Source organism: Phytophthora infestans, genomic scaffold (assembly GCF_000142945.1).
Source record: "Phytophthora infestans T30-4 supercont1.11 genomic scaffold, whole genome shotgun sequence".
In the NCBI taxonomy this organism is placed as follows: domain Eukaryota; phylum Oomycota; class Peronosporomycetes; order Peronosporales; family Peronosporaceae; genus Phytophthora; species Phytophthora infestans.
Genome location: NW_003303748.1, coordinates 2617320 through 2643375, shown reverse-complemented (window position 1 = coordinate 2643375; position 26056 = coordinate 2617320). Strand labels below are relative to the sequence as shown.

The following is a 26056-nucleotide window of genomic DNA, read 5'->3' as shown; positions in this document are numbered from 1 at the left end:
AACACTTTCATTGTTGTTATCATGGCTGTCGTGCTGAGCCATTGGTTTCGTCGAAAGCTGAGCAAACGGTATCCATCGATAGCCTCTTTTCCAACGGAGAATAAACGAAGGGGTAACTCCTTAATTTGCTCTAGAATGTAGTCCTGCGAAACGTATTATGATAAAAATTACTGACGTCAGCACGTATCCAATCTCGCATAACTTCTCGTAGCAGTAACCGTGTGCAATAAGTCAACGTACCCTTCTCTCCTGAAGTGGCTCCCAAAACATGACAGGAACCTCTTCAACAGCGGTAGCCTTCCATTTTACATCCTCAATCCATTCTAGTGTATGTTCAACATCCTCAATCTGATTTTTTGCGTCTCCATATCGCTCTAGGAACATAAGTTGTTCTCGGGTGACGTCTCCGTATTCCTCCCACACCGCCACGTACTTCTCGACGTTCGTTAGCGGCAGGATTGACAACGCGTGTGTTATTTTATCCGCAGGTAATCGGTGAGTCACATCGTCAATTGTTTACCGCTGTCTGTCCTCGAGAAATCAAATCGTGGCATTGCCCTTTACTTCGCATACCGGTAAATCCAACAAAGATAGTTTCCCCGATACCGCGCTGTAGCAATAATTTCCAGACAGTAGACAGTCGAGCATTATGGGAGTCACTGCCGGCTTGCTTTTTTGGTCCTTGCACAATTTTGCCAGGGTGCGCACGCCAATCTTTCGCTGAATACGCGTTATTTTAGTCTGGGCCTTTCTTGTCAGTTTTTTGTTTTGCACTGGCTTCGTGAAAGCGTACTTACGTTTTCCGAGCTTTCCGTTCGATTGCTCTTTCATTTTTGAGCCGGAGCTTGACGTTGCGGGTTTTGCTTCATCGTGTTCTCTTTCAGCATCTGGCGAGTTTGGAGCGACAGTTATTCCGATGAAATCCTCCAATGTTCCAGTTTGAACGGCGTCCCGGAAAAGTGTAAGCCATTGCATGCCCGTACTAAACGTGGGTGTTGGCTGGAGCGCTAATAGCGCCACGACTTCTTCACCCAGTATCTTTGCATTTGAAAACCTGACAGATTTTGGCAGAGAGGTCGAACTAGGAAATTGCTTCTTGTCGTGGTTCTTATCCATCACGCTGTGGTACTCGAATTTCCCCCGCAAGACTGGTCCATTCGTAATGTCATTCGCTGGATGGGATCGCAACCATCGGGGGCAAATAAGAGAGAGTGGTGGAAGAATGTTCTCGTTGCCGTTTAACTTCCTGTAGTACATTGCGTGATGACACGGGAGCAGAAGCGTTTGGGCAAACGCGCAGTCGCACTTGTAGCTCTATAACAACAACAGCAGGGTAGTCGTTAGTACAGTTGTCGCTCGTTTTACATTTAGGTATCCCAATCTGTACACACTTAGCAATCTCTAAAAATCAAAGAATTATATAGTTTTACCTGTAAATCGAGATCGTAGCTTTTTCCAGAGCGGCGACTCTGCATGATCACTCGGTTGTCGTGATGTGTGAAGGCGTAATCAGCGTCACCCGACGATGCGTACATGAATTCAGATTTCACGAGATCGAAAGCGAACGAGCTTACAACGACGTTAAGATGAGCCAGCTCCTGATGCTCGTCCATTGGAGGTCTTGACCCTGCCTTATTGTACTCCTCCACGTATTCGTCTTCGGCCCATTCTTGTATCATTATAAGCGCGGAGACCAACTCATCAATCTCGTAGTCCGATCTGATCAACTGTATGAGCTTTCCCCACTTTGATTCAAGCCTATTGTTGGTGTTGTTTCGAAGGTGGGGTATGTTACCACGCTTATATCGGACCCACTGCTCTTGCATGTTATCCCAGTTGTTAATGAACAATTTCCACAGCCTGTGTTGCGTGTCTCCTCCAAGTAGGTCCAGAAGGAAAGCTCTCTGGTTATCGTACTCGCTGGTACTCGCGGCGTCGATCAATTGAGCCATTGACGCCTCAATTATAGCCTTTGTCTCCGTAGTTCCGACAACTAACTTCCCCACTTGCTTAGCGAACCACTGCTGCACGTGAAACTGACAAAGTAGTTGACGAGTTCCCTCGAAAACCTCAGCTAGAACCTCCTTCTCGTGGAAAGCTTTATCTGTCATAAGCACTTTCACGTTTTTGTAGCCGGGATTGTTCTTTCTGAATGTATGGAGAACCAGACGGAGATTTTCTTTGGTTTCCCGTTCAACCAATGCGTGTTGAGCGTACTGACCCTACGCAAACATCAAATAGGTTCGTTAACTGTCGAAATGATTCCATATAAACATTACTAGTGTACCTTTCCAAAACAGTCATGCACAACAAAGCTGAAAAGCTTGTATGCGTTCGTGTTTGTGTCGTGAGTTGTATCTACCATTACAACTTCAGGAAAAGCTTCGAAAAGTCTTTTCATCCCAGACGATTGAAAGACCACCGCTACAGCCACCTCTCTGGTGGTGTCCACGAATATCTTTGCCGTGTTCCCCTCGTCCTGCTTGGTAAACTCACGTAGCACGCTTTCGGTTCTTTCAACGTCTGTAGTTGACCCCTTTGCTGCATGTTTAAGATCCTGCAGCATGTTATGCACATCTTTGAGCTTCGTTTTCTTCCCTATATGTAAATATAGTCACACACAAAAACATTAAGTAATTTGTGGAATTAGTCAGCCTCTACCTCTACGTAGATAACCTGTCTGTTTGCGGATCCAAGCAAGAATGCCTTTAGGCGAGGAACCAGCAGCGCGCATTTCAGAAACTGTGGCGAGTAGCGCGGGATCTTGAATTGTTCGATTGGCTGCGTAATAGTCCCATAGCGTGCTACTCAGGTTGTGGTTGTGACTGCCAGAACTGCGAACGTAAATGTAGTGTCGTGTTCCCATACTCGATAACAGAGCGTGTGCCTTCGCTGTACAACCTGTGTAGCGCACCGATCTGTGGACTCGGATTCCTTTGCCGCGTGGTCGTTGCTTGTGTCCGTGCGTACACACTAGCGTTTTGAAGTAAGGCTTCCATGCAATTGGAAAGTGTCGAATACCGTCATTCATCTGCAAATTCCTTTTTTTCACGGTCTGTGACGATCGAATAATAAAACACTGGTTGGTCCGGGCACTAAACGATTTAAGTCCGTCATGAAATTGTTTCCAAGAGCTCCACCTCGAAGGGAAGCCGTTCAAAACACCGTCGCTGCAGTTGCCGTAGTTTTCCGGTATATCCAAATTGACGTCATCTGAATTCTCGAAATGTTTGCTATCACGTATCCCGAAGTGCGCGCTTTCACGTACTCCGAACTGTGCTTCATCGGGCTCCTCGAATTGTGAGTCTTTAGATTTCTCAAATTGGGCCCGATCTGGGGCTTCCAGCACCGTATTATCCGTCAGATACTTCAGTTCGCTTCCAAGTAGCGGCAATTGTGTGGCGACAAAAGGTACGGGCGAGCCCTCGTCTGATGACGAGCCACTCAGCTCGAAAAACTGTCGCGCTGCAGCTACATCATCAACTGGCGAACGACATGATTTTTGTAGCCGCGTTTCTTCATCTTCTTCCACCACCTCATTCTCGGAGAAACGTCCTTGTCGGCAAACGCGCTGGCTAATGCGATTCGTATGACGTTGCGGTGGTGCCGTAGCCCGCTCCCTTGGCATCATTTTTGAAGGCCCGTGCTTTGCTGCGTACTCCGCACGCATTTGCTGTACCTGAGCCTTCACGGCCTCTTCGTTCAGAACTTCCTCCACTAGCTTTATCGCAGCAGATTGCGTCGCTTGCCGGAGCGGTTGAGAATTTGGCAGCTCTCTGGTTCTCTCGAGGTTCTCGCGGCTAGCGCGAAGGTTTAATAGACGATCTCGACCTTGGAGAAGGATGTGACCCCGCTCCACCTGCCCATCGGGATCTTCTTCGCGTTCACTCTGCCGTATAGCCCCGGCACGTCACACGTCAGTATAGGCAGTCTACACACGGAAACAAAGTTTCCGTAACATTTACTCTTCCCCACGCGAATCCTTCTTACAAATGAAATGGCACTCAAATTTTACAAAATTCGATTTCTTTGAATATTTGAAATACATGTCTCAGATCGAATTACCCGATCCCACATTTCGGCATACCGGAAAACACACTTAGAGTGTACATTTTTTACGGTATCTATAGAATTTTTCTTCCCGAGTTGACCCTGCTGGTGGTCATCGTTGCGACGTAGTCAAGGTGTTGCTTCGTCACATGAAGGAAGAGATTGAAGTACAGTCGTGCACCTCGTTTTCGGCCCCGGTATGGCTTAATAACCTGCACAATCTAATGATTGGGCCACATGCATTGCGCAAATGAGTTGCCCATCTCCTTTGGACCAAATAACCTTAAGGAGGGATGAAACGCCGCACTTCCGCCACGATGTATCAGCTCAATCACTTCACCATACAACAGCTCATTATAAATTTTGTCGCAAAAGGCCATGGCACGTCGCCCGTCCGCCTATTCTACGTTGAATCTCGCCAATAAGCAAACATTGTGCAGGAAGGCAGCCACAGAGCCATCATGGACACTGTCTCTATTTTACAAAGGCGAGACTTATACCCCCGTCAATATTTGTACAGCGATGAAGTGGTGCTCAGAAGGTTGGCAAGACGTATCGACAATGACCATACGAAACTGTTGGAATCACACTGGTATTGTGTCGAAGATGGATTTATGATTTGTACTTAATTAAGGTAATACAAAGTAGTACATTTGGATTCCATCTGCTCCTCTATAAATATTCGCAGCTCGTAGACTCTATATGGTCCACCCCGCCGAATACGAGGTGCACGACTGTACATGTACAGTCGTGCTGTAGTCAGTCGTCAAGTCTTTTTGCGGACTGTACCACACTGGCAGCGGTAGTAATCGGTAGGCTCGTCTTGGCCATCGAGCAGCGGCGTGAAAAAGTAAGAGCAGACTTGCTTGTTACTGAAGGTGGCTTTAGAGGATATGGCGAAAGCAGAAGTGAGAGATAAATATTAATCGGGAGCTTTACATCATGCACCATTGGTGCGTGCAGCACCAACCAAGTTGTAGGGCGTAATTACTTTTTTTTTAAGGCTGTGAGTGGGCGAAACGTAAATTTGGACTGGCGATGGACTGAATTTTTTCCAAAATAGCTTATTGACTGTAAAATATTGTATTGAATTTCCAATACAATTATTATTTCGGAGGGCCTGTATCACTCTGTTTGGACTGCTATCAGCTTGGTATTGCAGGTCATTCGGCACAAGTGGAATTGAATTGGCACGAGTTTGACGGATCCAGCGTGGTAATGATGCTGATTCGGCACTGTTCTGCGCTCGAAGTGCCCGACTTTTCAAGACAATTTACGAACTTGTCAGCATTAAAATTTATAACTGACCATTGTTGAGTGGCAAGATTCCGCCGCTATTACAAACGCGAATCATCCTGGGCTTCTATCACTCATACTTATCCACGTCAATATGACGGACGGTGTTCTTACTCAAAGGTTCTTGTCCAATGACTTTCCGCTGCAGTTGTTCAATATTGAAATGTGCGTCTCGAATTTGAGGGAGTTGCTTACGATCTTGACACAAGGTGGCCGCGTGAATCGTGCGTGGTCATCGAGCAGAGCCAACTACGCTCTGTATCAGCGTCGTTGCTTCGCCTTATGCCAAGCTATCTATCCTTGAAGGGAAATCCAATAAGCACGCTTTTAATACCACCAGAGATTTTTGAGATCGAAGGACTGACTGACTTTGGGTATTGGCAGCACGGACATCCGTGAGCCTCCTCGCAATGTATCTCAACCATCCTCGACTCTCACAACAATCTACATGTATGATACAGACAAGGCCTACTTCTGGCCGTGGGTAGAAAATCTAACTCAGTGTCAGCCCATTCTAGCCGGCGAGTCCTTATACTGCAGTGAATTGCAACCGGCGCAGCTGATTCTTTTACGGCCTCGCCATCACCAGAATTTTCAGTCCAATTGATGGACCCAGCTAATGCTGTTGCTGGTGGTTCAATTTGGTCGGCTGTGGGCTGTAGCTCTCCCGTCAGTGGAATTACTGGCCTGCTTTATCCACTTGTCGATGAGATTAGCAAAATGCGATCAACTAGTCTCAACACCGAGCTGAATTTGTCGTGACATCACTGTAACGATGTATGACAGATGCAGCATCATATCAGCGCTTATTACGCTGTGAACGTCTATTGCTGGTAGTTACTTTAGCTGTTCACTGTTGCTTGTCCACACGTTTAGGAAGTGGTTGCTGTTGCTTCGTAGCGGGTGACGCAGCTTGATTCTCCTGGTAGCGATTGTACACGATGCCGCACGTGAAAATGAATTGCGTCGTCAGCAAGATGTTCCACCGTTGGCCCCACAAGTATCCTCTCAGTCCTGCCGAAGCTGCCATCGTCGCTTGTTGGCTTGTCAGTAAAATTGACAAAAGCTATCTTCGTAAATATTGTATTTTATTCTTGAAATAACAATTTTGCAGAATGGACGACGACTGGCGCGAAGATGGCAGCTTACGGGGATTGAACGCTAGCGGCGGCGTCACAGGAAAGGCCAAGGGCAAAGGCAAAGGACCTCAATTCACTCGCGTGATCCCCAAGTTTCTGCAGAAGTATCACCAACCGCCGGCCATTCAGGCGAAGTTCGCAACTTTACCCAAGCCTGGAGAGGAGGAGGACGAAGGGTTAGACGAGGTGCAACAGGCAGCGATCGACGAGTATCTGGCACAGAAAAAAGAGAAGAAGGAGGAGAAAAAGAAGAAAATGGAAGAAGAAGATGGACAGGAGAACGATGACGACAAGAAGAAGAGGAATGGACAAACAGTGGTGCAGATGGGCAAAGGCAAAGCCACAGCGTCCAACGGCACCAAGAAGAAGAAGCGCAAACGTGCAGATCAACCAACACTCAGCAACAAGAAACTGTTATCGTTCTCGATGGACGATGAATGAAGATTGTATTAGCTTTGCAGATATCACGGTGCAGGTCTAAAAGCAGGCCGCGCGTTGTGCTGTGACCACACGAGTTGCTGACGCCTCGATGATGTGCTGCACTTGAGCTTCGGCTAGAGGTTCCGAGTCCTCGTACTCTAGCACAAGTAACGCGTTGGTGAGGTTGAACGCTACGAAAAAGACGACTACCAGCACTAGCGTCAACGGATACGCATAGTAGATGTCCATGAAGCTGAAGGCGTGCGCTAGAAAAACAGATTGGACGAGTCCTGCTGCTGTGTATGTGACGAGGATACTGCGTCGTTGCCAACGCGTGAGCTTCATGGAACCGAGCCACATTGCGACAACGGCGTACCCGATCGACACGAATGCTACAAACTGAAATATAAGAATTTGTTATTTTGTTGATAAAACAGTAGGGATGAATTGATACGCACTGCTTGCATCGCACTGAGATTGTGCGTTGTACCCGCCTTAAAGACAGGATCACGCTCGCATTGCACCCAGAATTCATGCAGCCAGGTCCCGTCCAAAAGCTTCATCCATCGACGTGGCCACGATTCGGTCGTGAACGTCCTACGTAGATGTTAGGATCTACTTCTACGTTGCGGCATGTTTCCAAAACTTAACGTTGCTTACGATAGGATTCTTGCTTGCCTGCTGCTCCGACTGGATCTTAATGAACGAGACACGTAAGTTTGAGACGAGATAGCTTTAGTTCCCAGTAGTACCTTGCCCCACTGAGTTCCGTATTGTGGCTCTTGTCCATGAAGGTGGTCCCTGACTTGGATTACCCGAGCGTCTGCATGGCCGATAACCACTTCTCGTACCCCATTCTGCCCCGCGCAGCGCTGTGCCAGCACGACGGCAACGAAGAGAGGTAATGGCTTCATTAATGACGTTTCGTTTGCTACTGAAGGACAGAACACTGACTGAACACGCCAGTGCGTGATATCATTTGTATTGAGTTGTAGTAGTATTGTATAGCTACAAAATAAACGCATGACGCAGTTTTTCGCCAGTTTCTAAGCCATTTTTCTAAGCGATGTGCTTGGTCTTCTTGGACACTTGGACACCAGCAAGAGGTAATATAGGTTCGAGATGGTTTTTGTGCCACTCAGGAGCCCTGCCGTACGCGTACACCGAGCCGTTAACGAGAATGGCCCCGACCACGAACTGACCCGTCGGCACCTTGTCAAACACAAACACCGACATGATGACGGAAAGCACCACAGCGATAGAAGTCGCGAAGGCCTTCAAAATATTATCGGCGTACTTGACGACGACCGCCGTTAGGAGACCGCCGAATGCGCTCATGGCGATTGCTGCCCATACTACAGGACGGTAGCCGTAGAAAAAGCCATGGCTCATGATCGACTCAAAGTCATTGTACATCAGACCACCACCAGACAGCGCCAATCCGAGGAAGCACATCTGAACGTTACGCTCCCATAGTGTGGTCGTTGAGCCAGTACCTTTAAGAATCTCTCAAAGTAGACGCCTGCGAACCCAGAGCATACACAGGCTGCTACCACAGCTAAGAGACCCTTAGTGGTGCTCTGTGCAGCGTCTGCCTTTGCTGTCGCACTCGATGCATTGTCACCTAATTGAACTAATGCAACACCCATCATGAGCGTGACAATGGCGCCCCACTGCGTGACCAGCACAGTTTTCCGCAGCATCACAACGGAGAAGATGGCGGTGGTGAGGATCTTGAGCTGATACATGACTTGAAAAGTAGGTGCGTCCAAGTTGGACACTGCCACGTACTGTAGATTGTTCTGCACCACGTAGAGCATTGCAGGCACGCTCACACGCAGCAATTCGCTCGTGTTGGTGATGTTGCGGAAGGCCTCACTCATGCGCTTCCGTCGCTGCGGATCCTTGAGCAAGTTGAACTCCTGCAATAGACAGTCAGTCGGTCACATTGAGCTGCATACAATGCATCATGACGGCGCAGCGTGAGACTTACATAGAAGAGCACAGCGAAGCACGTGGCCAGCTTAAGCCCCTCGCCGACGAACACTGCGGTGGCTGGGTTGAAGCGTGGGAAGTTGCCGACCCGAGAGAGCCGCATGAGGATAGCCAGCAGGCTGTTCTGCACGCACAGTATACATAAACTCGCGTACTTGAGCGCCGTCGGGGAGAGCTCCATGGTGTAGGCAAAGGTGCCACTGCAGTGACTGACGAAATGCGGATCTCATTTCATGTGCACCACACCAAATGCTTTAGAAGAGAATTGTCGCGAAAAAAGCCACAAGCAGCACGGACGCAAGAGGCGCGCCACACAGAAAGATCGTGACGCCGCCAATGGACATCCGCTCGTTCTTCCGGAAGAAGGCTCCGGGGCGGAAGCAACGGCAGCAGCAGCACCAAGGAGGAATTTGGGCACGCCCAGCAAGCGGTACGCGCTTACAGTCTTTCTCTTTCTTTGAAATGGTGGTCATAAACATCAATTTGGTATTTCTTACAAGAGGCAAAGCGATCAGGAGGCAGGACCAACACCCTCCGTCGGCGTCCTAAAGGTCGTCGCACTACTAAAACAAGACTGTGGTAAGTGCTGGACCACCAGTGATGAGGAACGAGAAAAACGGTAGAATAAAGCGCAAAGCTCTAGCACAGAAGAAGGCACAGCGCGTAGACTCCGACTCGGATTTTGAAATGCAACCAAGCGATAATGAAGTTAAAGAAGTGACGCCCAAGAAGGAGCCACTGAAGCGGCTACGTCGTGCGGTCAAAGCTGATAGTGACGAGGACGAGGAGATGCCGGAAGTGAAGCCTGAAGCTAAGAAAGAGGTGAAGATAGAGAGCAAGCAGCCTGCACGTCGTCCTCGAAGCGTACTGCAACTGACGACTCAGAGCAAACCACTGTAAAACAGGAAGGAGCGTTGAAGAAGGTGCCAGCGCCGTGTTCCGGGTGTTTAGATGGTAAGACATTCGCGTTCTCCGGTGTGCTGGAAAGTCTGTCGCGCGAGGATGCGGTGCATCTTGTTAAAAGCTGTGGCGGGTCTGTCGCCAATAGCATTACGCGTAGTACAAAGTATTTGGTTATCGGATCTACGCTGGAGCAGGGTGGCAATGTGACGGATGGCTCTAAATACAAGGAAGCCGTGGCGAAGAACGTCCGTATCTTGACGCAGAACGAGTTCTACAATCTCATCACCGAGGCTGCAACAGCTCAACAGACTCAGGACTTGGCAGCTGAGAAGGCGAAGATCAAGGCCGAAACTGGTGCACTGAAAACGTCCTCGAAAGGAAACCAGAAGCTCAACACGTACGTTACTCAACCCCTTTAAATCTGCTATGAATTTGACAGGTTAATGAACTGATTGTCACTGTTATTTTGCACCTTAGATCGATCAACGACGAGCTGTGGACTGACAAGTACAAGCCGCAGACTTTAAACCACATGATTGGCAACATCGAACTGGGCAAGAAGTTGAAGACGTGGCTTCTAGACTGGGAGGCCATGCACGTGAAAGGAACCAAGAAAGTCCCGTTCTCGACGAAGCTGTCTGAGAACCGTGGCGCGAAGACGGTGCTGCTGTCGGGACCTCCAGGTATCGGCAAGACGACGATCGCGAACCTGGTTGCTCGCGAGTGCGGATTCGCGTGCACCGAGCTGAACGCGAGTGACACACGCAGTAAGAAAATGCTGCAGACCGGACTTAAGGACGTACTGGGAACGCAGGCGCTTCAGTTCGGCGCTGCTAGTGGAGAATTTAAAGAGAAGATGCACCTCGCTCGTCGTGTGATTATCATGGACGAGGTCGACGGCATGTCAGGCGGTGATCGTGGCGGTACGGCGGAGTTGATTCAGCTTCTCAAGAAGTCGAAGACGCCTATCATTTGTATCTGCAATGACCGCCAGAGTCAAAAGGTGCGCTCTCTGGCGAACCACTCATTTGATCTGCGTATGCGTCGTCCCACCAAGGTTCAGATTGGCAAGCGACTTATGGAGATTGGGCTGAACGAAGGTCTACACATGGAGAAGAATGCCATTGAAGAAGCGGCCGATCGATGTGGTAATGACATACGACAGTTGCTCACTCAGATGCAGAGGTGGCGTCTTACTACCACCAAGATCACGTACGCGGATATGGTGAACCCTTCTTCGCAGCACAACAAGGATGAGAGTTTGCGGCTGAACCCGTTCAGTGCGACACAGCAGATCTTCCAGCGCGAACTTTCGTTTGATGCTAGGAACGAGGCGTACTTTGTGGACTACGACCTGATGCCGCTGATGGTGCAGGAGAACTATATCCAGAGTATCATGAACAATAGGAGATCGTCGGACGAGAACTTGGAAGCGGCCATGCACGCGTCGGAGTTCATCTCGGAGAGCGACTTGCTGAATACCTATGTGCGAGTGGAGCAGCGATGGGATCTGCTCACGAAACAGGCAGCTATGAACGTCGGTGCCTGCGTGTACTCGGCTGGGTTCATCGGCCACCCGGAGTTTTCCAAGTACGTTGGTATTAACTTATTTCAGTATGAATTTTAATCTTACTGGTTATTGTGTAGGTGGCTGGGAAAGAACTCGTCGGCGTCCAAGTCGAAGAGGCTGCTTAGTGAACTCTCTGTCCGAATGCGAGCACACGCCTCCGGGTCGCGAGAAGGTTCGTGCGCTGTACATTTTTAATCTTGGGTGTGGTGCAGGTACTAATTTGTATTTGCTGCAGTCATTCGTCTTGATTACGTGCCGTATATGAAGGAGATCCTGCTGAAGAAGCTGCTGTCAGGAGAAGATGTACGTTTCTTGAATGCTACTTGATGTATGTTCTGGCTAACCTCACATATGTTCAGAATATTCATGAGGTGATTGAGCTACTGGACGAGTGCGAGATCTCCCGAGAAGACCTGACGGAGTCCATGGAGAGCTTCAAGCTCCCTGGCGTCAAGCGTCACTCGTACTCGGAGCTGGACACTAAGGCCAAGACGGCGTTTACGCGAATGTATGATGCACTGACCGTCTTTATCGTGTCGAATGCTCATCGTTGGTTTTCTATTGCAGGTACAACAAGGCATCGCACAAGTCACAAGCGGTTGTGGAAGCGGTACTTGGGTCAACCACCATTAAGAAAGCACGAGGGAAGACAGCCGTCGCGAAAGACGATGGCAGTGGTTTGCCGCCCCCGTCGGATGCCGAGAGCGAGCCAGAGGAGGAGGACGTGGATGTTAGCAAGTTCCAGAAGAAGCCGCGAGGTGGCGCAAAGCGCAAGGCTCCCGCTGCTACAGCAAAGAAGGCACCTCGCAAGACACCAGCGAAGAAGCGCCGCACTTAGCATATTGGCAGCTGAAGCTGGTGTTGTGGCTGTCGCAGTAGATCGGTCGATACGTATGTGGAAGTACTGCAAAATGCAACGTTATCTTCGTTGCCCCTTCAATGAACAAAGCTATTTTACCGAATTACTTGGAATTTTTTATTTGCGCTCACTCCTTATTGCACACTTCGTGCGCTAGACCTTTTTACAGGTTAATTTTTAAGATGAGGCTACCGGTATTGTGGCAAACAAATACCAATGTAGTCGCAATACTGAACTATACCAAGGAGCAGCTACTGGTTGGAAAAATATCAATAAAATAGTTAAGGGAAGTGGTCAATTCGAGGCCGGTTTTGCAGGTGCAATTTTCGGAAAGGCACTGCTTCGGACTCGAGCCTCGGAAGTTATAAGTTTTGACAGTTCTGGAAACCTCCGGAATCCCTCTTTTTTTTAAAGTGGTGAATGGCACATAATATGACAGTGTTGGTCGCTGTATTGTTACTTAAAGAAACCACTGGAATTGTGGCGGAGGTTCAATTAAAGGCCGGAATTAGACTTGTCTTGAGTATGCTCATTGGTACACCAGCATCAGGGCTGGGTCTACTAGAACGGTGCATATCGTACTTAAGGCATTCTTAAAGATTACTAGGTTTAAGAGGTGATGTCATTTTGGGAAGGACAGCATTTCCAGAAGCACGCAGACACAGACAGCGCTCGAAATGTCGAGCGGGGCGCCGGCTCTGCTCGAGCCCCCAGAGCTCCGCTGCCACCCGGAGAACCTCGTACGGCTGCTCATGCGTCATGGATAGTGACTCCCACCTTTTGCTGAAGCCAAGACCTCCTGTGTGATGTGGAACTGCTCGGCAGGGTGGGGGTAACGCTGCCGGATTGACAGACGCACAGATTCAACCAATTTGGTACGGTAATCTTTTGGTTCCACATATTTATGAGGTCGTACTGACAGTTGCTGTGTCTAAACTACTGTAGAATCTACAATATCGCTACCAGTGTCAACGCTTGGCGACATCGAGGTCGTCTTCTTGCAAGGATTAGCCTGAACTACTCGTGTTCGCGTGTTTGCGGCATTGTGAGGATCTCGTCTTCGACAAGCGCCTTCATATGCAGCCATGTGGCAAGCAGGACGTGGCGAGGCACCCCACTTCGGATGTCGTTCTGGCAGTCCCGCCAGCAGTTTGGATTTCGCGCCAAATCTGTATGAGTTTCGTACTTAGTTGTATATATACAAATGAAATTCTGGAAATCGTAATACAGCGTATGCATTGGCTAATATCACACCGGCCTTGAATAGATCACCCGGCCTCGAATTGGAAGTTTCCCTTTTATGTATTTTTGTACAGAATAACTTATTATTGCTCCTTGTACTTTATAAGTACGTAAGATATGGATGAATATACACGTCTTTCCGACCGATAGTTTGGTGAGATTGTAATTGTACAGCAAGCAACACTTTTTAAACCAATCACAACCCTATATTTAAACATTTCCGCCAATTATATAGTCTAGGGTTAGGGCTTCGGACTCGACAGCTTCCGACAAATATTTGTCGGAACCAATGACAAAATATGGATATGTCCATACCAAATGTCAAGGTTGTTAGGACATTGCTGGCAGGATTTTGACACTTTCCGTTCCTCTAGGTACCATCCTATGGTAGAGGCAAGTCGGCAGACCCTAAAGCAAGCACAAAAGTCTTAGTGGCTAGGAGTGCACAGCTGGAAAGCAGACGAAGCAGACATGAGCCTGGCATCGTTCGTGCCAGCAAACACGCAGAAAGCGCGTAAACCGCGGTAAGCGCTTTCAAGCGTATGCTGGAAGAGGAGATAATAAGTTTAGAGTATGTGCAGGCTAGCATTGCGTCTGACACGACTGGCAAGCGCTTCGCCTCAATAATGGACCGCTTTGGGTTCTATCTGGCTACTAACGAAGGTAAGAAAGGCAAACTTGCACGCAACACTGCTGTTTCGTATTATAGAAATGTAAAGCTTTGGCTATTTGATCTGTATCCTCATCTAAGGGTGGCTACGGAGCTTCAGCTACTGAAGCAAAGTGAAACTCTAGATAAGCACTGTCTGAAAAGAGAGAAATGAGGTATTGCTAACAAGGCGCCTCCTTGTACAAAGGAGGACCTGCATGCACGTACACAATATATCTACAGCAACGCTCGCGCGAAAGCTGAACGCGTTGGCTGTGGCGCTGGAAACGCAGGATGCACCATGCGGCTCGCTGATCAGCCAGCTATCAGACCTTGCTCCCGTTGAAGCCACCGCCAACGCCCCCGGACTTCCGATAGCAGAATTACTGGAAGCGGACCCGGCCTCTTTGAGGGTTGCACTCGCAGGCCTATGCTCGTCCATGCCTGCTGGCACACCACCCGCTCCAAGTCTGCTAGACGCTGCCGCTGTTGCAGCACCCTCAGCGGTTCCAGGCCCAAGCTTGTCGATGCCGTTCCGACCAAGGGAGACTACGCGCGGGGAAGATGGAGTCCAAGCGTACGTGAACCGCCTCCTCAAGCGCGTCTCAAACCCCGCTGGAGCGTCAGAAGCCCTATCTTCGCACTCCCTCCGTCGCGGCGGCGCTCAACATGCGAGCGCGGATGAGAAGCTTGCTTTACAGTGGATCTTCGACCGGGGCGCCTGGGACATGAGCAAGGTAAACAAAGGCTTCGCGTATGTGTTTTAACACACCGCAGGAAGACCGCAAGGTCGCGCGTGTACTGAGCGGATGGAGTTTCGACGATGTGCCAAAAGTGGTGGACGTTGATGTCTTGGATCACTTCACGCAGAAGCAACTCGCGCGCCTACAAGACATCCTGTACAGTTCATGCTCGGGATTGAAAGACCCCCGGTTCAATGTTAGTGGTAAGGTTCTTGCTGTACTTACCGCTTACCTGGTCAAATACTACCCTCCGTTGAAGGCGCTGTCTCCTTCTGCGCCGATCGTGCTTCGCGTGGATGAGAGCTTGGACGCGTCTGGAATTTCTCATGCCGACATGATCGCCTGGTCATCGGCCCTGAACAGATCACCGTCGACAACCTTTGATCGCAACAACAAGCAACAAGATGAGGCAAGAGGATGCAGAGGATGTAATCACAGCGCTGTCATTGAAGAGCTTATCGCGATGAATCGCACGTTGAGCGCTCGCTTGAGAATCGTAGAGCTGCTATGCTAAATAGTATAAGCACACAAGCTACACAGGTGCTGCGTGAACAAACGGACGCAACGTCAGATCAAGATCCCAAGTCCAAACGCATGAAGAAGCCAGTGACGCACCTGTCGACCACATGGTACGAGTGGTACACGAAGGTGCTACCCGTTTGGAGCTCTGCCGACCGCCAGAAAAAGTCAGAGTCGCGCCACGTCGTCGCTTTCATGAAATTACTCCTCGAGCAAGGTTTCAAGCTGGACACGAAGGCGGAGGACTACCGAGGCCAAGTCCTCGGCGCCGGTCGCCGCGCGAAAGAAGCCGTGATTGCCTTCTTAAAGGCGCGTGGCATAAACGCGAAGGGATCTGGAAGCGTCCTGCGCGCGCTGTGCCCACTCCACAAGGATGGTATCTTGGACAAGCACATCGCTGCGTACAAGCGGCTGCTTGCGATTGGAAGAGTTGTCGATCCTGCACCAATTGACACACAAGACATCCTCGCAGTAGCAGGCCACGTGTAAGTTTCAAACCAAGCAAATACATATTGCGTTTGTTAGTACACTGTATACACACACGCTTTGACACATGCAGCTGTAGCATCGGCCGTGGCCAGCATCATGAACTCGCTCCAGCGTCGCCCCGCAGCAGCAACAGCAGCAGCTCACCAAATAGCGACGGCGTCGTGCCTCAGCTCCAGCGCCTTCCGCCGTCCATCCGTGCCAGCCTAGTCCAGCGCCATCTCGCTCCAGCAGCACGTACAGGTCACGCAGCACGTAGAACACACGAACATCCCACGCAAAACGCACCCACAACACAGCACACTTCAAACCACATGGAGCGTACCCGCAGCAGCATCACACGTAGCCACAAGCGTCTGTAAGTGGCAGCAGCGTTCCCCAGCGACACCGTCGCTCAGTCCTAGCGTCGTCCTGCTTCAGCATCACAAGCATCAGACCCCCACCGAATCCCAAAGGATAGCGCCGGCCCGACTTGAACAAGCACCTCAGGGGCAAACCCCTGGCTCTTCCTTAAGCTACGGCACTGTGGTGGTAGGGGGTCGGAGCTCTGCTCAGAAGCCGCTGAAAAAAGGAGAATGAGCTGTTTTGGCCCCCGTCGGCGCCTCTACAGCCACGCATTGGTGCGTGTCTATACGAAGACAAGTGCCAACTGCCTATTGGCTGATACCAACCAACAGTTAGCGAGCAGCCATTTATTGGATAATAAAGGTGGCCAATGGGTAACGTCCACCTTGACTGTATGTGCTCTCATTAGTGGCCCCCTTTGCCTGTTGCCGCCCTCACAAATGAATTTGCGGCCTCCGGTGCACATTGCTCTGATGCCTCTAGAGGCCATTTCCTTGCGGCTGTGAGCACTTCACGAAAGCTGACCAAGAGCAATTTTAGAGGCGCACTTAATTGAATATGCTATATGATGTTTATAAGTTGTGGTCTCTTCTTTCTCCTGGGTCCGAACGTTCGAAGTGTCGGAAAGGGGTAGGGTGTCGGAACGGTTGCGATATGATGCAATATTTACTGGCATACAAAGTTTAGGTATAAATCATATTGGGGATAATGTATTATTGCTAGAACTGGTCAAAATACCATAAAATTAATTAGCACTTGAAGTACTGTATTGCTATGTATATTACTTAGCTTCGAAAGGAAACCATAATAGCATGCTTTACTTTCCAACGTCTGCTGTTGACGACGTCGAGTGTTAGCACAAATTTATCTTGAATTAGCGTCATGTAGGTGCTAGAGGGCAGATGACGTCAGCACGTAGCACCTCAATGACAAAATTGTTTGTCTACTAAGTCTGGCGGCAATCTCATTTAAACTTGGCAGCAACTCTGGCCTACACCGAGACCTGACCTGGCTTAGATTGCTCGTCTGAGTACTGTTTGGTGATGTATCGCTCTACGAAGGGTAATAGACGGCACTCAGAGCTGGGGCACACTCGTTAGAGTCGCATGAAGCTTTTTCCAATGTGTTGAAGCTCAGTTTAATTTTGGCAATTCGGTGGCTTTATATATGAGTCAGCACAGAAAAAAATGATCCTTATCCACCATTTTGATTTTTTTTATTAAAATAGCGATTGAAGTTTCTGTCAGCGATATCGCACTTAAAGGGAAAGCCGAGAAAAAGCGACTTTTGTGCTTCGTAGCCTCTGAGCCACTTACACACTCCAGTTCTTAAGCTCGCATCCGCCATGGACCTGGGCTCCAACATTGCAAGCGACTCGGAGGATGATGCCGTTTTTACAAGCGACAGCGAGTATGAGACAACGTCTCCATCTCTGTCAGAGGAGAAGAAGGGTGGGTGAAATCAGGATAGCGACCAGAAATTGTCGTTCGGTGTCGCTGTTGGATTCACGTGCTCAAGGGTTAATCCAGGCGGACTCGTGCAGGAAGAAATGTTTAGAAGGAAAGGAGACAAGATCGAGCGGTTTGTGACTTCCGTTGAGACTATGACTTCCGTGGATTAGAAAACGAGCATCTCGACAATGCTAGCAGTCGTAATGATTCTGGCGTACTTTTGCGACGTCTTGGAACTGGGGAACGGAATCGTTTCGTATACTATCTGCCGTTTGTGGGACCAGTTTGTCGCTACGCCTTCTGCGCACTAAAACCGCTTGTGATCGAGGTGGGGCAGATGAAATGACACGTCTAGCGACAGGCCTGCTGGACAATGTACCAGATAGCGAAGTCTGTGGAGGCGTCGTCTACTCAAATGAGTGCATATGCGTTTCGAATGAGAGCGCCTTTCGTGACTACAAGTTTACTGTCAAGGACATGTACAAGAAAGTGAAGTCCATTCAGAAGTACCAGTTATTCAAGATGCGGAGTGAATTTACTGGGGTGGGGAATACCGTAAGGATCCGACCGACGGGTCTGTGCTGCACGACTTAAGGCGAGTTTACGACCAAGTCCAAGCTGATGCTGATCACGCGAAACGTCTTCTAGCTGTGTACTTGAAGGTCCCCCCGAGACCGCAGGTTAACGCTGATAAGGCGACGCAGCTTTTAAAAAATAACAGGCCCTACATTTTAGTTGAGTCGCAGAACGACAGCTTGTACGCAGCACTAAGTACTGAGCAAGAAGAGAAATCAAGAGTAATTAAGAAGGCTCGACGTGAGCACAAGAACAAGGAAAAATGCAGCGGAAAGGAATAATTGACTCTTATCTTCACATCAAATCGAAATGATCCTAAAGTGCATCTTTATATGATAGTAGCATATAGATCTTCTTTGAGTAAACTGGTCATGTAATGGGGCTACACGCAAGCTGATACATGCAGCCACTTGGATACGAAGGGGGATTTCCACGTTGGTGTGAGATACACCACTGGCTACATTTGGCATCTGCATGTATTCAGGGCATTTATTGGCTGAAAGTCAATATCTTCAGATTTGTAGGATTATGTCAACCATTCGTTGGCAAATACCTTTTATTTAGAATATTATATTAGGGGGAAAACCGAAACAAGCAAATAAAAAGCTCTCTATTTTATCGGAAATCGACTTTGCCTATCTTTTTTTCAATAAATCTATACTTTTAGACAAAAGTACAGCTAATCTAAGTGAAACGCACCTTGGGCTACCTCATACATGTACATGTACGGTAACGTGTAATCCGAAGTTGGTCTCTTCGTCAGAGATGGGTTCAGCAAGATCTCTAAGTCGTCAAACACAGCAATATTCTCGGTGTCAAGATTCTTTGCGTTGAAGAAAACAAAACCAGCTTTTCAACGCGGCCTAATTAAGACGATTGCGCACGGAGGAATGGATGAGCGTGTGTGTCGAAAAGCTACGTTCTACAGCTGCTCTGGAGAAAGACGTAGAGAAAACTTGCATCGCCACCTTTGGACGCAAGGGACATCTTCTCAGACTACCCCAATACTCTGTTATAATAACGCGCTTGTTCTTCAGCAGCTTAAGCTCTCGAGTTTCTTTTTGAAGACCCTCATCAACTCCATGGTCGCTGCCTTCTCGTGTTCAGGTCCGTTCCAGTTGGCCACGAAGTCTATGACGCTGATCTTGGTATCGTCATCCATTTTTTCCCGCCGCAACGGGGTCGAGCAGACACGACACTGCATGAGCGTCGCTGTAATTGAAGTCAAACTGATCTTCCAAAATGCCGCTGATAATCCCTAGCTCCGCAATAGGCATATCCATAGCCCCGTACGTCAGGGGGAGCTCTATGATCATTCTATAGATATTCAAAATGATGCAGGCTCCGCGCTTGAGAACCTGCTGTACTGCAGACAACACGCTCTGCAGACTGATCGCCTTCTTCAGCTGAAAAATAATCACCGGCAGTATCCACGTCGTATACCACACAGCGTTTCGCTTTCTGCTTCTTGGATTTGCCTTAAGAAATTCTCGCACACTGACGATCGAAAGAAGCAGACTTTCCGATTCGAGAACAGACACGAAACACTTTTCAATCAAGCCCCATCTTGTATCTGCTGGCATCACAAGGAATTCTTGCCTTCGATCTTTTTGCAGTCGACGCAGTATATCCCACAGCAGTTGGTGCTTCTTAAAGTACTTTACCATCTTGCGGCAGTTGGCCTGCAGCTTTCCTAATCACTTGATTTGAGTAATCCTGTCCTTCACAGCGATTTGGATCACGTGAGAATAGCAGCCGTGAAAAAAAAACGGTAAGGGTACTCCTTCTGCAGCGCTGACCACATCATCCTGTTGGTCGCTGTATTGTCAGTTACAGCGACAGCAATAGTCGTAGATCTCACGGATTCGATTACACGTTTGACGACAGCAGCCAAAAATCAGCATCGTGGGAAGTGCTTCATAAACGAACTTCGAAATGTATTGCTCCCCCTCACATTGCAGCACGTAGTTGATTACGCATCTGCCGTTGATATCCGTCCCCCATCAGTGTTGAGCGTGTACTTCTTGCCTTTAAGCTTGTGCAACATCGTCACCTTGAAGCTAAAGGTAACACATGTAGAGCAGAGTCATCGCTAGCTCGTACGGAAAAGGGATCACCTGCCTGGGTGCGCAATCGGTAGGGCTAGCTGCGGCGTGGGAGCGGCTTCTTATGTAACGCCATTCCAGTAGATTAGAACATCAATGCAAACGGCTTCTTGAAAGCAGTAAGATTTGATAGGCTTAAAGCAGCAAAAAAGCACGATGCTATCGATTTAGTCTTCAACCGCTTGGCGCACTTATTCGGCAAGTAATGACAAACAATCTCGACGTGCGATTCACCCAGGTGGTGAATAATTCGCTCGCATCTCTTGCCGTGGAGGGTTTTCATCTGTAACAATGACGTCGTTCCAGAAAGTACTTACGACGCTCACGCTTGGTTGAAGCTGATTCGGAGACGACGGCGGTCACGTTCGTAGTTTTGCTTGCACCAGTGTCAGGGTCGCAGAGAAGGAGGCTAGCCGAACCAGCTAGAGATGATATTCTCAAGGCGTCCGGCGAGCCGTCAGAAAACGCTAGCGCATCATCGAGCTAGTTGAGCAGGAAGGTTAGGGCCGTGCTCCCTGGATATGGGGAAACTTGGTTGTAGTCGAAGGTAAAACTGAAGTGTGTTTGATATTGCGCTCCATACGAGGACGTTTTTTTCGGATTGTAAGAGCATGAGCCAGCCATCATACATATAACAAGCGCTTGGTATGATTGTGAGCCGAGGTAAGAAAAAAAACTGGAACTAAGTGAAATGTATTGACTGTTACAGATTTCACTTAAAACTTCAACTCGTATTTTCTGAATATCTTGTCATACTAATCTTGGCCCGAATCGTTTGTCAAATCAATAACGCCCTCATGAGACAAGTCAATAACATTGCCTGAACCTTGAGCGGGGCGGGCTTGAACTTGGACAGTTTGAGCTTGGGCCGTTGGACGTTGAACACGTCATAGTTTAAAAATCCTTGAGATTTTAACCACCTCTGTATGCTACACCCACCCGTCTCCCTAAACAATGAGATTTTTTAAGCACTGATCTCGGTCATCGACTCTCGAGGCTCGATTCGAGCATCCTTATGTCGAGTAGTCGCCTAACTTCTTACAGACGCCACTTTTTACGAGATGCATAAGCGGCTGATTTTTTTTAAATGATCCTTAGAGGCTCCAAATCGATCATGAAAAAATATTTTCGCCATTTCAATTTTTTTAAAAAGATCCTTAGAGGCTCCAAATTGATCATGAAAAAAATATTTACGCCTTTTCGTAGGTCCCCATAATGGGTTTCTACGTCTCCATAAAACAACCTTCGGCTTTGATGTGTTTGAAAGACACTGTTTTCAAATTGTCGACTAATTAATTGGACAATCGTACCTTGGGCTAATGATCTTAATGTTTTTAAACCTAGTTTATTTTCGTTTCTGGCTCCAGTGTATATAATTTAAAATCTTTACCCTAACCCATTCCAAGAAAAATAGAATTTAAAATATCACTCGTAAAAAAAACCAAATGAGGACATCGCATCATTATAGGGGGACTTCGCCGCCCACTAAAGTAAGTGACCAAGATCCAATGTACGTTTGGCTAATATATTACCGTTCTTAGCTGAGGTGGAAGGTTTGAGCGACACGCATGAAATTTATAAGTTTATTACGGTTTTCTTTATTTTAGTATTTTATCAAGTTTTGCGTCACATATAATTTGAATAAAACCTTTTTGTTTTTAATAACGTAAAGTATAATAAATTACCAGGTTTTAAATTCATGGAAAATAATACTCCTGTCAGATCCTTTCTTAGCTCTGAAATAGATCCTAAATGTTGCATTTACACACAAATTGAAGCGTACTGTTTCCTTAACCCCAATTAAAAATTTCGGAGTATATTCCGAAAAAGTGAATATGGATTAATTCGAGGTGTGCTCCTTAATTTTACAGTTTACAATTGTGAAATGAACGGCCTAGAACCGATGACTCGAGATTACTAGTCCACGCAGGTAAAATTACCGAGATTGATTAAATCTAGCAGGAAATACCAACAACTGGCAACGTCCATTCTTTTCATGGATTCAATATAGAAGTCACACATTACCTAAAGTTGAGTTTTAGGACAGGTCAATTTCACCCCTTATCTAAAGTCATAATAGATATAGCGTTAGACAGATATTGTATATTTCAAAAGGTGTCCAGCCCAATTCTCTAGTTCCGCTACTTATTCTCAAACGAAACAGTCCCTTAAGTTCAGTGTTCAGAAGAGTAGGAGTAGAGCATTACAAATAGAACCGACCACAAGTTGATTATAACGATTAATAGCGAATACATGTACGTTAGTGCTTCTCTAACGAATAAAAACGCCGTCCTAATTGAGCGCCCTGTCTGGAAGCGTCTTATAAAAATTTAACGCCATTGAATACAACGCGCTGCCTTAGACAATTTATAATTCTAGAATTTCTACAGAGCCCTTTAGGCTAACTTTTCTAAGCCAATCGTATTAAATAGTACCCCAGAATTCTAGAATTTCTTAAATCAATATAGTACCATTTAATACGATCATTCTCAATTTTGCTGTCATGCCGCCACAGCGCAAGAGATTCGAGATCAGTTTAAAATAGCGTGTGATCGACTGGTTAGAGACTGAAGGTGGTGGTATTCCATCACGTGCCGTAAGCACTTTCGTCAGTAGGGTTGGCGTATAAACGCATCATGCTTTCGGCAATGGTGGCGATGAAGCTTCATCTCGCTCTCGCATTATCGATGGTGCTCGCAAGTCACTGCTCGGGACTATCGAGAACGAGCTCATGGAGCTAATCTACGACAAGAGATTAGAGAAAGAGAGCGGAGAACTTAAAGCTTTCGCGCGGGCACGATGAGTTTGAGCTTGCGACAACCCTGCTTCCCAATGTGGCTGTCTGTCTTAGCCACCTGAGCTGTCAGCGCTAACCAAAGAAATACAACGCTATCGAATACAACGCGGTAATTCCTATAGACCGCGCTCTATATTAATAGTAGACGGCGTATTATTCCGTAATATACGTTAAGATTGTGCTCAGTAAAATAACAGCCAATTACATATTAACATTAGGTAATGCGGTAGTCCGTGGTGACCGTGACGAAGCATTCATTAAAGATTGTTGATTTGAAACGGTCACAATTCACAATTCTTTTTATTCAACATAGAAGTGACCTAGGACAAAATACGCTTATTGTCCTCTCCAGGTTTTACTTTCACAGAAATGGCCAAGTCGGTAAAACTTTCATGTACAGTTAAAATTTGGTGATTTATTGTTAATTATGTGCTGTTTCCGACAGTCCAGTCCGTTTTTCCTTGTTTTTAATTGAGACAGGACCTTTTAGGCTCTTCCGATACGGTATACTGTAATGGTACGGCAAATCCATTCTGAAAGCTACAAGTTCAGTGAAAAATCTGTGACAGTGATTATAGCAAATCACTAGACTAGATTGAGTAATAAGATCACGTACACCAGGTAGATACGGCATAGAATTCAGCGCTACGATCTAGCTCAGAGGGTGAGAGAGTCTTTGATCGAGAGTCTCAATGTTTGTTGCGCGAAATCAGCACAGTACATGTGCCACATGTAGTTGGTCGTTGCACTGCCACTGCTGCATTTTCAGAGTTCAATTTACTACCTTCTTCCTACTGCTAGTGTACTTCCGAAGTCCCCTTTACAACCATGAGGCCATTCGCTCCCACTGGCCTTGGACTGCTGCTCGCCTTCGCTCACAACGCAGCCGATGCTGCTCTTCCAAAGGAAGGTGCGGCGTTGATTGATACGGCGGTGGACCCGTGTACCAATTTCTACCAGTACGCGTGCGGGCAGTTTAACAAGACGGCAACGATTCCGCAGGGTCAACGTCGCGCTGCCTACGGTTGGGACGATCTCAAAGATCTAGCGGAAGCCATGTTCACGGCTATTCTCGCTGAGAAACAACTACCCGTCCTCTCCGACTATTACGCGTCGTGTATAGACACCAATACCATTAACGCGCTCGGGAACAAGCCACTCCAAGCTCGACTCCAGCGCATCGACGCCACCAAAAGCAAGGCCGACCTGAGTCACCTCGTTGGAGAGCTCGCTACCAGCTCATCGTGGATGTTTGTCGACGCGACCACAGGCTTTGGTGGAGCACCATACGACACAGAACTGATCATAGAAAACCTCCAGCTGCCGTTTGACCAGACGGTCTGTCTGGATGCCACCAAGCTGAGCGCCGAGCGTCCACGCATGCGTGAGTACATTGGTAAGGCGCTGACGCTCGCGGGTGTTAAGACATCGAGCGGTAAGAGTGTCAACATGACCGCGACGGCTGACATGATCATCGATACATACAAGAAGTCGGTCGATCTGCGACCGACCGACGATGAACTCAACAACGACGACACTATATTATCTCACAGTGAGCCACTGAATCGCTACCCGCTGTCATACAAGGGCATGATCGAGGGCACGGGGCTGAAGGTAAAGCCGGACTCTACCATTAACTTGAACTCGCTGAAGTGGATGAACCGTGTCGAGAAGGAGCTTTGGGGGTCACTCTCGATCGAAAATCTCAAGCTCTTCTACACCTTTATCGACGTGCACGGCAACCAGCAGTTCCTGAACGACGCACTTAGAAAGAATGACGCTGACTATTTTAAGTACGTCCCGGACAGCCGCGATTCCTTTTGCAAAAAAGACGTGATCGATCGGATGCCGCATCTGGCCACCCAGTACATTTACTCCCAATATTTTAGCGACGACCGTCGGGCGTATCTGCAAAACAAGGCAGGTCTCATCAAGCAGGAAATGCAAACCGAACTCTCGAACGCCACTTGGCTGGACCCTTCGACACGCAAGGAAGCGATCGCCAAAGTGGGTCGGGTCATGACGCTTTTTGGCAAATCCCCGGAATATTTCACCCCGCCAGTGAACGTCAAAGCCGCTACGTTCTTTGACAACGTCATCGCGCCCAAGACGTGGAATTTCCACAACGACTACTTTGCAAACGTCGGCAAGCAACCAGACCAGCAAATCTGGACCCTCCACCCGACGAGGCTACTGGTATCTAGATCAGGAGCGACATAACTAAACCGGTTAGCGTGTACGGCCGACAAGTGGACCAATTCAGCCACACGCGTGACTGGTTGTCGGAATAGGACAACGCCGCGTACAACTCGCGTGCGCGGCGCATGAGCGACCAGTACAGCGCACAGGTGCTATATGACAACAACGGCAAACCGTTGGGCCACGAGGATGGCAGCGCGTTGGTAGAGAATAATGTGCTTGTCAACAACGCTGTGAACCCTGCTCTCGTGGCGCTTCACATGTGGATGACAAAGAACCCTTCGTTCCCGACGAAGGGTTCCGCGGATGAAGTGGATAAGCTCTACTATTTGTCGTATGCCCAGACCTCTTGCTACAAAGGAACGGACGCATGGCTTAAGGATCAGCTCGCGAATGGCGTCCCTGAGTTTACCAATGTGCCCTTGATGAACTCGAACGCGTTTGCGACTACGTTCGGGTACAAGGCCGGCACCAACATGAACCCGGCCAAAAAGTGTCACGTTTGGTAGTCACACTAGCAATAAGGAAGAGCGACATGGCTAACTACAGTACTACTGTACCTAGTACTGTATTACGAAGTTTCATAACACTACTGTATGTAGATTAAAAAATACAGCCTCCGATAAAAATGAGTATGTGTTTAAGCGAGGAGAATTTACAATTAAGTAAAGCTTTCAAGCACATGTATTAATGGTGCTAAGTAAAATCGTAC

General features: G+C 48.0%; 4 protein-coding genes across 4 annotated transcripts; 3 read left to right on the top strand and 1 right to left on the bottom strand.

Annotated features, from left to right (window-relative positions):
• Window positions 1–6461: 6461 nt before the first annotated feature.
• On the top strand, window positions 6462–6926 carry PITG_07646 (uncharacterized protein; the record flags this gene model as incomplete). The annotated part of the gene is made up of 1 exon (XM_002904552.1): window positions 6462–6926. One exon carries the CDS (start codon window positions 6462–6464, stop codon window positions 6924–6926), a length of 465 nt encoding a protein of 154 aa, XP_002904598.1.
• A 1038-nt stretch (window positions 6927–7964) lies between these two features.
• On the bottom strand, window positions 7965–9081 carry PITG_07645 (UDP-galactose translocator, putative; the record flags this gene model as incomplete). The annotated part of the gene is made up of 3 exons (XM_002904551.1): window positions 7965–8360; window positions 8402–8827; window positions 8899–9081. 3 exons carry the CDS (start codon window positions 9079–9081, stop codon window positions 7965–7967), a joined length of 1005 nt encoding a protein of 334 aa, XP_002904597.1.
• Window positions 9082–9500: 419 nt separating this feature from the next.
• Window positions 9501–12345, top strand: PITG_07644 (replication factor C subunit 1; the record flags this gene model as incomplete). Its single annotated transcript, XM_002904550.1, has 7 exons — window positions 9501–9722; window positions 9806–10200; window positions 10281–11393; window positions 11451–11545; window positions 11609–11676; window positions 11733–11881; window positions 11941–12345. The coding sequence occupies 7 exons, from the start codon at window positions 9501–9503 to the stop codon at window positions 12209–12211; spliced, it is 2313 nt and encodes a 770-aa protein (XP_002904596.1).
• Window positions 12346–23942: 11597 nt separating this feature from the next.
• On the top strand, window positions 23943–25853 carry PITG_07643 (uncharacterized protein; the record flags this gene model as incomplete). Its single annotated transcript, XM_002904549.1, has 3 exons — window positions 23943–24759; window positions 24799–25341; window positions 25437–25853. 3 exons carry the CDS (start codon window positions 23974–23976, stop codon window positions 25851–25853), a joined length of 1746 nt encoding a protein of 581 aa, XP_002904595.1.
• Window positions 25854–26056: the final 203 nt, after the last annotated feature.